General features: G+C 40.0%; 1 protein-coding gene across 3 annotated transcripts in view; it reads left to right on the forward strand.

Moving 5' to 3' along the window:
• Positions 1–14,294, forward strand: part of SGPP2 (sphingosine-1-phosphate phosphatase 2) — a 68,740-nt gene that overhangs the window by 41,447 nt on the left and 12,999 nt on the right. For all 3 annotated transcript variants that reach the window (XM_075004118.1, XM_075004120.1, XM_075004119.1), the window contains exons 3-4: positions 4,817–4,990; positions 10,765–10,854. In XM_075004118.1, coding sequence (XP_074860219.1) covers positions 4,817–4,990; positions 10,765–10,854 — 264 coding nt within the window. The remainder of the gene's footprint in view (positions 1–4,816; positions 4,991–10,764; positions 10,855–14,294) is intronic.

The raw sequence follows: 14,294 nt of genomic DNA on the forward strand, positions 1-14,294 counted from the left end.
GAGGGGTTGTTGGATGGAAAGCTGTGCAGCAATGTGAGGTCTGCTGGACTGGATTTTACTCACAGAAATTCTAAAGATCCTTTTCAGATTGGCAAATTTTTGCTATAGGCAAAATCTGGAGTAGCAAGAATAGTCAGCCCCACCAAAATCTTAATGTTTTCTGTACTCCTCTGAAGACAACTGGGACATATGCTGAAAGTCTATAGGAAGCCCCTGAAAAAGTTTATGAAAAGCTAACTCTTATGGTGTATATTTTTCAGCTGTGAAACTAATTGTATGAGTCTATTTTGCTACATTCATCTATATTTGCTGGTCATTGTTTAGCACATTTTTCAGGCTAGACCTGCCTTTTGGCCAAGTTCTTTCACTGACATACAGCAATGTAATCAAGAACAGAACCTGATACACAGTTGTGTGAGAGCTGTACAAGAATTGTCCTTTGTGGAGTTTGAGATGCCTCAGAAAATGTGAGCAAATGTGTTTTATTTAGAGTGTGAAAGGGTAACACGTGTAGAACCTCCACAGAAATGCAAATTTCCAGCCTCCTCTAGATGTGCGCTAGTCACAAAGGAACCCATTACATTTTCCTGTGATGCTGACCCTGTAACCTAACCGATCCCAAAATTACATGTTCCAAGGTTGTGGCCATTTCTAGCTATGCAAAAATTGTCCCACAGCCGTTAAAAGTTCCAAGACAGTTTGCCAAGAAGTGATTCCAGACAAGGATTGATGCTGAAGTGTTTTGCTGTGTAGGTCTTTATCTTGATAGTACCACTCCCATGTTCCCAGCACCTTTCCTTCCCCTCCAGCTCCCCCTGTTTTCACTGAAAGGAGACTTGCACAGAAAGGTTTCTTATCAGTCATGTTGTAAAGAGACAAGAAGGCCCTTCTCTCTCTCTCTCTCTCCCTCTCTCTGTCTCTCTCCAGAACAACTATAGAATTAATCCAAGGTAGCAGAGACCACTTAATACATACAGGAAATAATGAGATTTAACCTGGAGGAATAGGAGCCAATGCACCTTAGAAAAACTAATCAAAAGTACATACTACATCCAGTGTGGAGGAGAGAGGCATAAAGCCTAATACAAAACCGAAACAATAAACCAACTTTAAAAGGTAATGGTGAGGAGTAAACTGTAGATCTGGGACTGTGGATACAGAAGCCTTACATCACAAAAAAGGAACGTAAGTGCCTTTCTGTAGGGTAACAGGAGATCAAAGATTCAGCAAATACACATGAGTTTTCCATATTTTTTTCTGGGTATTTATTGTGATCTCATCATTGTGGTATCCAGGTATCAATATGAGGTGACTTTACAAGGAGGGGAATTAAGAGAACAATACACATGCACTGTAAGGCAACCCACAGCTGAGTATCATGTCTTCGTGCCATTTTCTGTGAGAAGCATACTGATTTGACCTGAGTAGTCTGTATTTTATTACTGTTGTGAACCGCATGTGTTCCAAATGGTGCTGAATCTTCCATGTTTTTCTACTTGTATAATCCCAGGGAAGTTTAAAAAAAACAAAAAAAAGTCAAGAATCAAAAGTCTCAAAACATAGCTCACAGCAGCCTGGGTCTTCCCTTGGCATTTTAAGACCACTCTCTTCCCATTCACTATTGTAAATAATTCAAATGGTAAATCTCAAAGAATGGAAGGGGAAAAGTTGAATTTCCTAGGACAGAACATAATCTCTAAGGCAGGGGGTCAGCAAGCAAAATAGCAAGAAAAGCCATTTTTTTCTAATTTGGTAAAAAAAACTCTAACGCAAGACTAACTTCCCTCATTTCATAATCTCTTGAGTTGCCACAAAACTAGCCCCTGTTATGCCACTTGGTGATGTCACCCATTTAGTGAATGTGTTCTTACTTTACTCTGCTTTGCATAGTAGCTCCTCCACAGCTTTTTTTCTGGCATCAACAGCTGGATACTGCTCGGCAAAACTGGTGTGTTTTTTGAGAAAATGCCTCTCGAGGTTGCATATTTTGTTGTTGGCAAATCTCTCATTGCAAATGAGACATAAAGGGAGCCTAGCCAAACTCAATATAAATGTGAAGGACTGGGTCCATTTAGTTTGAAATTCACTGTTTTCATCTTCGATTTTCCTCTTTTTTTGAAGCCATTCCAACCCCACTTTTATTATGCCAATTTTACTTCACATTTAATTTCAGTATTCTTAAAATATGTGTTGCCCTTCACAGCAGGAATACCGTAAGCTTCCTTTTCCTTTTCAAAATCAAGACTTTATTAGCAACACGATCAAAACACAGATACACTATCATATCTCATGATGCAATGCACATATGAAAGGGAGAGTTATCCAGTGCTTTGAGATCACATATTGTTTGCTATTTAGATATGAGTGGTTCATTGTTGGGCTTTTAGACCTTCACCGTTTATTGAAAATTATCAGGAGGGTTTTTTTTTTTACTTAGCAATTATAGCATCAGGATCCACAAGGAAGTCCTCAAAGAGCTGCATGCAGCTCCAGAGCTGCAGATTGAAAACCCCTGCAGAATGCCTGCTAGCTTCACTTATCAACACCACCCTCAACCTTCCTAAACAGAGCTTGGATTGTAGGAAAACTGCAGTATCTTTGTCCTCAGTACAGTGTTGGCCTCAGTGCACTGTTCTAGAAAGTATGCAGGCACATGGACACAAGCCCAAATGGTCAGTGTGTGCCTTTCCATTGCCTTATAGTTGTAGGCCCACAAGCTACGTATTTTCTAGTCTACACTACCATGTAAGAACATCAGAGAGGAAACTCAATTACTTCCCTTCATTATATTGTATTTGCATGGGACTTGAAAACTATGCTTTCCAGTAAATAATAATCCAGCTCAGCATGGCTTGCTCTGCCTTACCAGTAGCTTCATAATACTAATGAAATACCTTTCTTGATCTACCAGAGAGAATTTTTTGCTTCTAGTTGTGGAATTAAATCAGCTCATGGAAATGTGACTTGCTTGGAAATGGCACAAAATTGTAAACTACAGAAATCTACTAAGATATTCTCCCTTTGACCTACTATATGCGCTGAACAGTCTGGCACACTCTAGTTTAAAACTCGCTCCCAGAATGCCACTGTGAAATAGAAATATCAGCAAGGCCACATTGATGGTAGTCAGTTGGCTACATATACAGATTCATGGGACAATAAAGGGGTTATTGATATAAATATACTGGCTGATATGAAACCTCAAGGGAATCGTTTTTACTATACCTTAGTGCTATTACACCGTAGTGCTATTACAAATATTTTATGACTAAGATCAGTTTAAAAAATTATGATTTTAAGAGAACGTGTCTTGTTGCCACAGTGCTAGAGACAGAACAAAGACTAATCTTACACAGTAATTTAACAGTTTCCATGATGGACAATCGCAGCTGAATCTAATTTTATGTGACATTCTTATTTTGTTTTGAGACGTATACTTGCGTATCTCTAGCTGCACCATCCTCATGGTGAAAAGGATAAAGAAAGCTTGCTTGCCATTTGTTAAAAGTGCTGAAAACTGGCAGCCAATGACATACCAACATTCTGAGCACTCTTGTTGCAAAAGCAATGTTTCATAAAGTAAAATCATAGTTAAGAGGCACAGAGGGACAACGCCTTCAGGTTTCCACCACTGTAATTGGCACAGGGGTTGAGGCACTACCTGATTCTTAATTAATAAAGGAGTAACTCCTGCTTGGCTTCTCCTTCTTACACAGATACTCAGATGGCTTTAAAACTGGCTGTTTATAACCCAGTTTTTGGGAAAAGCATACATCATACCCAGGACATTGAATTGAGCTGAAGCCTGAAGTTGGAGTCTATGTTTATCTTCTGTTGTGTTAACATTTTATTTTCTGTTCATGCTACTATCCATTTGGGAATCTGGGAGACTTCACCGACAGTAGCTATATCTTTTCTTTTGGGCTACATCTACACAGCATTCCTCTCGTAAGAGGGGAGTGCACATGAGGGAACCCAACATTGCAAATGAAGTGCTGATTTACATATCTTGTGCTTCATTTGCATAATATTGTGCATTTACGCTGTCAGGAGAGATTTTGGTGAAAAAATCCAGCCACGTAGATGGGGTTCTGTCGGCAAAAGCTCCCTTAATCAACAGACCCTTATCCCTGGAAAAAAAAAAGAGTTATAAGGTTTCTGTTGACAAAGAGGGTTTTCGCCGACAGAACCTCATCTAAATGGCTGTGTTTTTATTTCCCAAAAGCAGTGTTTCAAGATGAAATATTGTAATAATTTCATGGGCCTGAAAAATAAGTAATAAGCAAGTCTCGAGTCTGCCTTCTTGCTCAGAGTTGAGTGGCTGTGAACAGCGGTAGTGAAACGTTTAGATTTAAAATAAATGTATAATGCGTTAGTGGTGAGGAGACAAATGACACAGGAGGTTGGGAGCCACTTGTCTCATAATGTGACTAGCTTCTTCCTCACCTTAATATTGGCTGCGTCTACACAGCATTCTCCTTTTGGAGGCGGAAAGCAAATGAGGGAGATAGAAAATGCAAATGAAGTGCTGATTTACAAATCATTTGCTTAATCTCGTGCAATTGTGTTTCTGGAAGAGACTTTCAAAAGCAAAAGCAGCCATGTAGATGGGGTTCCTTCAGGGAAAAAGCCCTGTTTTCAAAAGAACCCTTCTTCCTGAAATGAAGCAAGATTATGCAAATGAAGTGCGAGATTTGCAAATCAGTGCTTCATTTGCATTGTCAATTGCCCTCTTTTGCACTCCTCCTCTGAAAGGGGAATGCTGTGTAGAGGCCGCCAGTGAGTCTAGCTAATTGTGTGCTCTGTTTTTCCTTAGATTGTTATGTACATAGGTCAAGTCACTAAGGACATCCTAAAGTGGCCTCGTCCTTGTTCACCTCCTGTTGTGAAGCTGGAAATGAGAGCAGAATATGGAATGCCATCCACCCATGCCATGGCAGCTACGTCCATTTCTTTCACATTTTGTATTGCGACAATAAACCAAAACAAGGTAGGAAGGAACAAGCATGTGTCTGATCTGATTGAACTGCAGTGATCAAGATAAGGTCTAATGCTTTTACCCACCAGTACTGCCATCATCACTAATTCCTATCTTCTATTGTTGCAAATAGTTAATAGTAGGTATAAACTCTTAACTAGGTATTAGCTATTAACTAGCTCAGAAGGAACTCTTTACAACAGTTAAAGGATGAGGTACGTCTTGCATTGTACAGTAACACTGAAATTGTTGCTTAGGAGCAGTTGCAATGTACACATTTCATGTTTTAAGAATGCTCAACAATGCATGGGAGGAACTGCAAAATCTTATGGACGTCAGAGGGGTTGGAAATTAACAGTGACAATGAGAGTATCATCTGCAGAAGAAACAATTTTGTAATCTCTTCAATGAGTCTGTTGCGCTTTTCAGGTTAATAGTTGATAAAATATTTTAAAAACTATTATTGGAAAATATTACCAAGATTTGATAAGAAAGTAACACTAACTTCAATCACTAGTGTTGTGGGCTACTCAGAAAATCCTCACCAAAAAGACTGATTGGGGAAGTGAAGTCTGAAGTGTAGTTTTTGAAAAGATTTTCCTCCCTTTATTACTGTGTACCTTTAAAATATTGACAAGAAGTATAGAAACTCACACAAATTGTGCGGCGTGAGTGTGTATGATCAATATGAGCATGAGGCATGAGCATCTTTCTTCTTGCTGCACTGAGGACATAATCTTAGGATAGTGAACAAATTAGCAAAGCTGCAGAACACCTGCAGATTCCATTGATTTTGAGGAAAGCCGGCATGCGGTAGTTCTTTTAAAAGTCAAGAAACAGTGACAGGTTTAGGACTGCATAGGATTTCACATTTGCTATTATACTATATAACATGGGATGTGAGGATGATCTACAAAGGTATTTGGAGATAAGGAAATAGGAAGGAAGATCAGTGTAGATGGTATTGAACTAGAGAATGTAGAGAAGTTCATGTATCTGGGGAGCAACATGACGTATGATCTAAACTGTAAGAAGGAAATAGCAACTAGAATAGGGAAAGCAAGAGTGAATTTGAAGGTAATATATAAGATCTGGAAAAGAAAAGTGCTTAGCTTAGGAATGAAGCTGAGAGTCCTGAAAATGTGTATTCAGAGCATGTTATATGGATGTGAGACGGGTGATAGTGAAAAATTTGAAGAGAAGGGTATGGGCGTTTGAGAGGAGTTGTTAGAGAAAAATCCTGAGAATAGGATGGATGCAGGTCACCAATGAGGAATTATATAGGAAGATAAAGCTGAAAGAGAACCTGCTGCAGAAGGTTATACAAGGAAAGTTACAGCTATTTGGGCATATCTGCAGAATGAATGACGAATCAAAAGTCAAGACCCTGTTATTCGGCATAGTGGACGATTTGAATAGGAGAGGCAGACTCCACAGAGAATGGGTAGATGATATAGTAAATTGGTGTGGAACTAGTCTACAGAAACTAAGCCACTCCGCACTGGATAGGGAAAGATGGAAGGAAATAGTGAGAGAGGCATCAGACACCAACTGATGCTGAGCCCACAGCTGCTCATATATAACACGGCTACTAGGACATCATAATGACAGCACGCCTATAGCTCTGCTCTTGCTGCTGCCAAATCCTACTACTTGCACTAAAGGGAAAGGCCAAGGCACCCACTTAGAAAGTTCTGACCCTGCCTAGCAGAGGACAACAGTACTTATTTATACTAGCTTATTCATTACAATATTTTATTTTCACCCATGTATAGTCCCTCCTGTTTACTAGCCCACTGGGAGGTCATTTAACATAGGGGAAGCTTTGTGACTTTTTACACAAATTTGGGAGATTGAGATTTGAGGCTCCTTTGTGTGCTCTGTGTTGTGTGTCAGTGTGAGCACACCTCGGATGAGACCCACACAGACAAACCACCAGGAACAGGTTTTATTCTGTAAGAATGTACAACAGGATTACAATTCAGCAGCCTCCTCTCTGCTTGTAGCCTACCTGCCCCCAGTTCAGTGAGTGCTCGGATCCCTGCTGGGAGTGCAGAGCTTACATTGTACAACAGCCCCTCTTACAAACATCCTCTAACTCCCCCCAGTAACTAAACCCGAAAACAATCAAGTCACTGTTCTCCTTGTCCGTTTCTACACAGGCCACTTCCAAAGGAAGTGGCATGCTAATACACGGAGCGAAAGATGCTAATGAGGCATGGATGCAAATTCCCCGTGCCTCATGACATCACGTGATTTGGAGTCTGGAAGACCATTCTTCTGGATGCCAAAATGCCATGTAGAAGTGTGGCCTGGGGGGCCCTCCGGAAGGAAGTCCTTCTTCCGGAGGCCCCTTCTTCCTGAAAATTTTTGGGAAGAAGGGGCCTCCGGAAGGAGGACTTCCTTCCAGAAGCCCCCTGGGGCCGTGCTTCTACGTGGCGTTTTGGAGTCCGAAAGAACAGTCTTCCAGACTCCAAATCATGTGACATTATGCTAATGAGGCATGGGGAATTTGCATCCATGCCTCATTAGCATCTTTTGCTCCATGTATTAGCATGCCACTTCTGAAGGAAGTGGCCTGTGTAGAAACGGCCCCTTTGTGTCACTTAAACTCCTCTCAGGGGGCTCTATAAGCCCCTTTTGGTCCTACTGTGAAGAACATAGAACAGGATTACAGTGCAACAGCCTCCTTTCTGCTTGCGGCCTACCTGCTCCTGGCTCAGTCAATGCATAACTATCAGTATAGATCATTTGTCCATACCAGGAGGAGGGAATAAATTGCGAACACTGTAAATCTGAAGCTTGGGAATAAGAGGGGAAAAGAGCATTAAAGGGAATCAGACCAGTTTGTACAAGCACGGGTCAAGCTTTCTGCAGGAGTGTCTTGGATACCACTGTGGCTGTAGGACCACATAATAAATTGTCAGACATGCAGCTCTGCAAAAGCATTTCTCACCTGACCTAAAATCAGCCCATATCATCCACCCAGCCATGTTACTCTCCTGAGTCAATTGTGCCAAGCAGATGATGATTTTTGTTATATGGACGAACCTCCCTGAGGAGCTAAGATGACGCCACCAGGCTCATTTTCATGGATGACCGAAGACAGGATTTAAAGGAAGGGGTGGAAGGCTAATATATTAATCCAGTTCATTACCAAGCATTTCTCTCCTTTCTGTAACTGAAAATACTTTGCCTAATCTTTTTAAATAGTTGGTTCCATGTTGGAAAGGCAATTGTGAGAAAGAATAAAGTGGATAAACCTCATAGAAATTCTACATGACACCAGAATATTTGATTTTTCTGATCGGGTATGTCTACACTGCAGAGTTATTCTGGAATAGTTAATTATTGGAGTTATTATTCCAAAATAAGCTATTCTGGAATAATGTGTCCATACTACAGGGAAGCCCCAAAATAAGCAAAACTTATTCCAAAATAGCGTGTTCAGACACAATAGAGCCTATTTTGGATTACAGCCTCTGCTTCCAGGGGCTCTAATCTAAAATACTATGTCTACACAGCAGCTTTATTTCAGACCACCTTACTTCAAAATAGCCCCTGTTCCCTATCCACACAGCTCCTCTTCAAAATATCTATTTCAGAATGGCACTATTCCTTGTAGAATGAACTATTTCAAAATTATTTTGAAAGTGATTGCACTGTGCAGCCATTATTCCAAAATATCTTTGCTGTGTAGACACACTTTTAGAATGGTATCGTTGGATTGTAATCTTAGGCTTCCCTCTGTCCTCCCACACTAGAAAATTGTTAATCACGGTTTGTGTCATACTCTCAGGGTACCACATTTCTCTCTCAGGCAATCTATGCAAATGTCACTGGTCTCTTGAACATTCCCTTTTACTTTTTAAAAAAAGCCTTTTATCTGTAATGCAGGACCTACTAGATTTTGTGGATGATCTTTAATTGTACATTAAGAATAAAAACCCAAAACATCTCTACAGATGCCATCATTAGACCTAGCTTCTAGTGAGGAAAATGGAATATGGAGACCTTCCACAGGGTGAAGGTAATAAAATAGCTTTCAACATGCACACAGTGCAGCCAATGTTCAGCCTTGAGACTACCTGTAAGTATAACTCAGGTATACACTAGTTCTCTGGGACATTAGGGCCGTGTCTACACTAGCCAAAAACTTTAAAATTGCCATGCAAATGGCCATTTCGAAGTTTACTAATGAAGCGCTGAAATACATATTCAGCGCCTCATTAGCATGTGGTGGGCCACGGCACTTCGAAATTGACGCGGCTCGTCCAGACGAGCAGATAGGAATCCTATGAGCAGATAGGAATAAGGGGACTTCAAAGTAGCTGGGGTCCTTTTGAAAAGGAGTCCCGTCTGGACGAGCCACGCAGCGGCGAGCTGCGTCAATTTCAAAGTGCCACGGACGCCCGCATGCTAATGAGGCGCTGAATATGTATTTCAGCGCTTCATTAGTAAACTTCGAAATGGCCATTTGCATTTGATAGAGCATTTGATATGGTCTCTCATGATATTCTTATCAAAAAACTAGGCAAATACAATTTAGATGAGGCTACTATAAGGTGGGTGCATAACTGGCTGAATAACCGTACCCAGAGAGTAGTTCTTAATGGTTCTCAATCCTGCTGGAAAAGTATAAAAAGTGGGGTTCCGCAGGGGTCTGTGTTAGGACCGGTTCTGTTCAATGTCTTCATCAATGATTTAGATATTGGCAGAGAAAGTACACTTATTAAGTTTGCAGATGATACCAAGTTGGGAGGGGTTGCAACAGCTTTGGAGGATAGGGTCATAATTCAAAATGATCTGGATAAATTGGAGAAATGGTCTGAGGTAAACAGGATGAAGTTTAATAAGGACAAATGCAAAGTGCTCCACTTAGGAAGGAACAATTAGTTTTACACATACAGAATGGGGAGAGACTGTCTAGGAACGACTACAGAAGAAAGGGATCTAGGGATTATAGTGGACCACAAGCAAAATATGAGTCAACAGTGTGATGCTGTTGCAAAAAAAGCAAACATGATTCTGGGATGCATTAACAGGTGTGTTGTGAACAAGACACAAGAAGTCATTCTTTCACTCTACTCTGTGCTGGTTAGGCCTCAGCTGGAGTATTGTGTCCAGTTCTGGGCACCGCAGTTCAAAAAAGATGTGGAGAAACTAGACAGGGTCCAGAGAAGAGCGACAAGAATGATTAAAGGTCTAGAAAATGTGACCTATGAAAAAAGGTTGAAAGAATTGGGCTTGTTTAGTTTGGAATAGAGAAGATTGAGGGGAGACATGATAGCGGATTTCAGGTATCTAAAAGGGAGTCATAAGGAGGAAGGAGAAAACTTGTTCTTCTCGGACTCTGAGGATAGAACAAGAGGCAATGGGCTTAAACTGCAGCAAGGGAGGTTTAGGTTGGATATTAGGAAAAAGGTCCTAACTGTCAGGGTGATCAAACAGTGGAATAAATTGCCAAGGGAGGTTGTGGAATCTCCATTGCTGGAGATATTTAAGAACAGGTTAGATAGATGTCTATCAGGGATGGTTTAAATAGTACCTGGTCCTGCCATTGGGGCAGGGGGCTGGACTCGATGGCCTCTCGAGGTTCGTTCCAGTTCTAGTGTTCTATGATTCTAAGGCCATTTTGAAGTTTTTGGCTAGTGTAGACAGCCTAGGAGTCAAGATCTTATTCTAGAGTGTGATGTGGATGATGGCTATTGGAAAACTTATGCTGGGTATTTATAGATAATAGATGTACTAATCTGAACTCTGGAAACCTGTCTTTCTTTCTACAGTACCCGTATGTGCTAGGACTAATAGTGGCATTTGTATTGTCTACCCTGGTGTGTCTCAGCAGACTTTACACTGGAATGCACACTGTGCTGGTAAGGATAGAGATATATTGTCCTTCTGTCTTTTCTTATTTTACTGGTGCCCATCACCTTAGTATCTAAATACATCTTATGATTGAAAAGAGACATATTTCTGCCTTCCTTTCCTACCTACCAGAGGGTAAGTTGGCATTTTTACTGTAAAAATATCTAAAAATATTCCTTTTACATACACACAAATGTAGGTGCGTAAAATAGTAGTGTAGTGACTGTGCACATATGGGTTTTGTATAGGAATGGTGGGACAAAAATGTGGATTGACATTTCCCTTTGAATATGCAAAGTGGTTGTTTTCACTGGTCGCAACTTCCAGGCGACAAGTCTCAGAGAGGTAGCTGTGTTAGTCTGTATCTTCAAAAACAAGAAGTCCTGTGGCACTTTATAGACTAACAGAAATTTTGGACCATAAGCTTTTGTGGCAAAGACTCGCTTCATCAGATGCAACTTCCAGGTGGCTGCTCTTGCTCCTAAACTACTACTTGTTGATTGGCAGTTTGACAAGTAGAAGGTGGCTGTTGACTCGCCCAATATCTAGCAGTTCTGCGCTAGTCACCTTCATTACCCCATGCACAAAGCATTGTGAATGTCAACATAAGAACTTTTCCCAAATGCATTTCTTATCAAACACAATCATTGAAAATTCCAGGCAGTTGCTAATTAAGTAATATTTCCACACAAAGGCCTCACCTTCCCCCAAATACACACTCTCCAGTTCTATGAGGGGCTCCTGTTAAATTCTAACACCTAAACAACTGTAGTACACACATTCAGTTTCTCATAATCATGCACACTCTCAATTCTGACCACCTGCTTTTCCACGTGCAAACAACTCATCATCCAAATTTTCCCCTCGGGGGATATGCTGGGCATTCAGTGACTGAAGTGAAAGAAAATGCCCTTAAGCAAGTTGATAGTATGGAGTGTGTGATTGTTTCACTACTGTGTTCCAGAGGTATTAGCTGGACATTGTTCTGCTAAATCAAAGTGCCAAATCAATGAGGCATTCTGGACAAGTACTTCTATTTCTCCAGTACAGGCAGAGCTTAGTTAAAATTGCTTACGCATTTGCAGTTAGATATGACGTGAGGGAAAAAGCACTCTTCTCTTAAGTGCACATTTGAAGGCAAATCTTAATGAAGCAGTCTTTAGGTGCCTTTATAATAACAGGAAGGTTTATGGTAATTTGTATGTAATTAGCAGAGATGTACAGCACTTTGCCAAATATGAAATTCACTGAATGAAAACATTATCAGCTTATATAAAGCATCATTAATAGTACATGCAGAAATATTATATTGCTTTTAATAAAATATATTCTGAATTATGAATAAAGTAATTGTATTAGTGTAATGAAGACATAAATTGGATGCATTGTAAAAGACAGATTCCTAATAAGATGGTGGCTGTCCATGAGATATGGCCTGACCTTTCCTTTCAACCTTACTGCATCAAAACAACGTCTTTAAAAAGAAAGAGGATGTCTCCAGTCTAGATTTAACTAGTGACCCTAAGTCAATCAATAAAAATTCTTCGCATATTTCCCGTGGTGTTCCATTGTAATGAAAGAGACCTTTCTAAATTCGGGTAGAGTTTGGGGTAAAGAAGAAAAAGCCTTTTGTGCCTATCTCAAATTGCCTCTAAACTCCCAATGCTTAGTTTAATTTCAATAGAATGTCCTCATCTTAAAAAAAGCCATGGTAGTGAAAAGAGATGAGGAAATAATTTATATTAGAAGTTATTTCACAAATGTAGCTTCCTTCTCGCCACAAATTGTCCATGTGCAGTTTAAGATTCTTCTTAGCCTTTTACTCATGATTCCAGAATAATTTGCCAAATTCCTGTGAATAACTCTATCCGAAAACTGTTTCTCATGCAATTCAGTGCACTTATTCAATATTCATCAGGAAGCAGAAACAATAATCCTTAGAGCTGGGTTTCCTTGAACAAATGATCACATTTTAGCTCAGACTTGACTCCCCTCAAAGGTTTTGTCAATCACTAAATTATTGATGAAGAACTAGCAGTGAAGGTGTATGAACATATCTGTAGTGAAATCAGTATTTTCTTCAAGCAAATACACAAAACTTGCTGATTCACTGGGTTTTACTGAATTTCTCAAATTTAGGAAGTGAATGAACACATGTAATTTACAAAAATTAGCAAAAATATTTCACCACCGCATTTACTTGGGTTTTTTGAGTTTTAAGATTAGCACACAGTTTATTGACTATGCTTATACAGGGTTTACAGTTTGGTTCATTGGATTTCTGCACCCCCCTACTATACTCATTTGTTCCAGTACCCCTACTAATATGAGAACCTTCTACTACATCTGCTAATAAGAAACCTTGGGTAAGAAGTGGGGAGATGCCACAGTTTTGGAAGATTGCAAATTACAGGGTGTGAAGAGCTGGCAAAGTGGCTAGAGCCATTTTGTATGTGTATCAAAGACATATTCACCCACACTCAAATTATCATCACCAAGGTTTTGACTAACTTGTGAGGCAGAGATTCTCAAATTAGGAGGAGGTGTTTTGAGGCATAAAGGACAATTAAGTGCTCCAGTCAAGAGTCAGTGGGAATCTGGTGCCTAACTCCAGTGGTACCTATACAAATCTCCATCCCAGACTCCACCAGAAAGCATTGAGTCAACCCCGATCTCCTTGATCATTTACTGCAGTTGCAGGAGCAAGGCAGAGAGGACTTGTTGCACTGTCCAAAGAGAAGTAGAATGGGCTGGGGCTGGGAGACAGACTAAACTCATTTGCATTTACGAGGATTTGAAAACTATGCACATCACCTTTTAATGTGTGGGACATTACAGCACCAAAGCATAAAGGATCACATCATAACTGCAGCCGGTACTCAAAATACAGTGAGAAAGCTTTAATCCTTTTAACCCTTCAGCGCCAGCATCAGGAATTTCCTAATGCATCAAACTGTAACCCAGTTTGCATTAGTAATTGCATCAGGGCTCAGTTACCCCTTGACCGTAATGCACACTTTTCTGTCTCCATAAAGCAACATGAGATGGTAGAGGCAGACAGTCGCATGAGAGCCACATTTAATCTTGTGACAGGTTATCAATACTGCAGTTCACAGTTTATACAGCCATGACTTAAAAAGCAATACTATCTTATTCTGGCTGATGTTGTGGGTAGTATGTAAGTAAAAGTCTAAAGATAATTTATTATTTCATTTTAATTCTGAAAAAATTTCCTCTGAAAACAAACTAAATCATTTTCTTTGTGTAAGAAATACAGATCTAGCACTGGTACGTTTATTGCCCATTATACAATTACAAAAACATAGGAAAGAAGCAGAGTATGTTTTGTAATACACATCCCACAACTTGTCTTCCCTATTACATATTTTTAAATAGCCTCCTTTGTCCTGAAAGGGTTTTAAATGCTTTACAAACTGACATAAAATAA

This window comes from Carettochelys insculpta, chromosome 10 (assembly GCF_033958435.1).
Source record: "Carettochelys insculpta isolate YL-2023 chromosome 10, ASM3395843v1, whole genome shotgun sequence".
In the NCBI taxonomy this organism is placed as follows: domain Eukaryota; kingdom Metazoa; phylum Chordata; order Testudines; family Carettochelyidae; genus Carettochelys; species Carettochelys insculpta.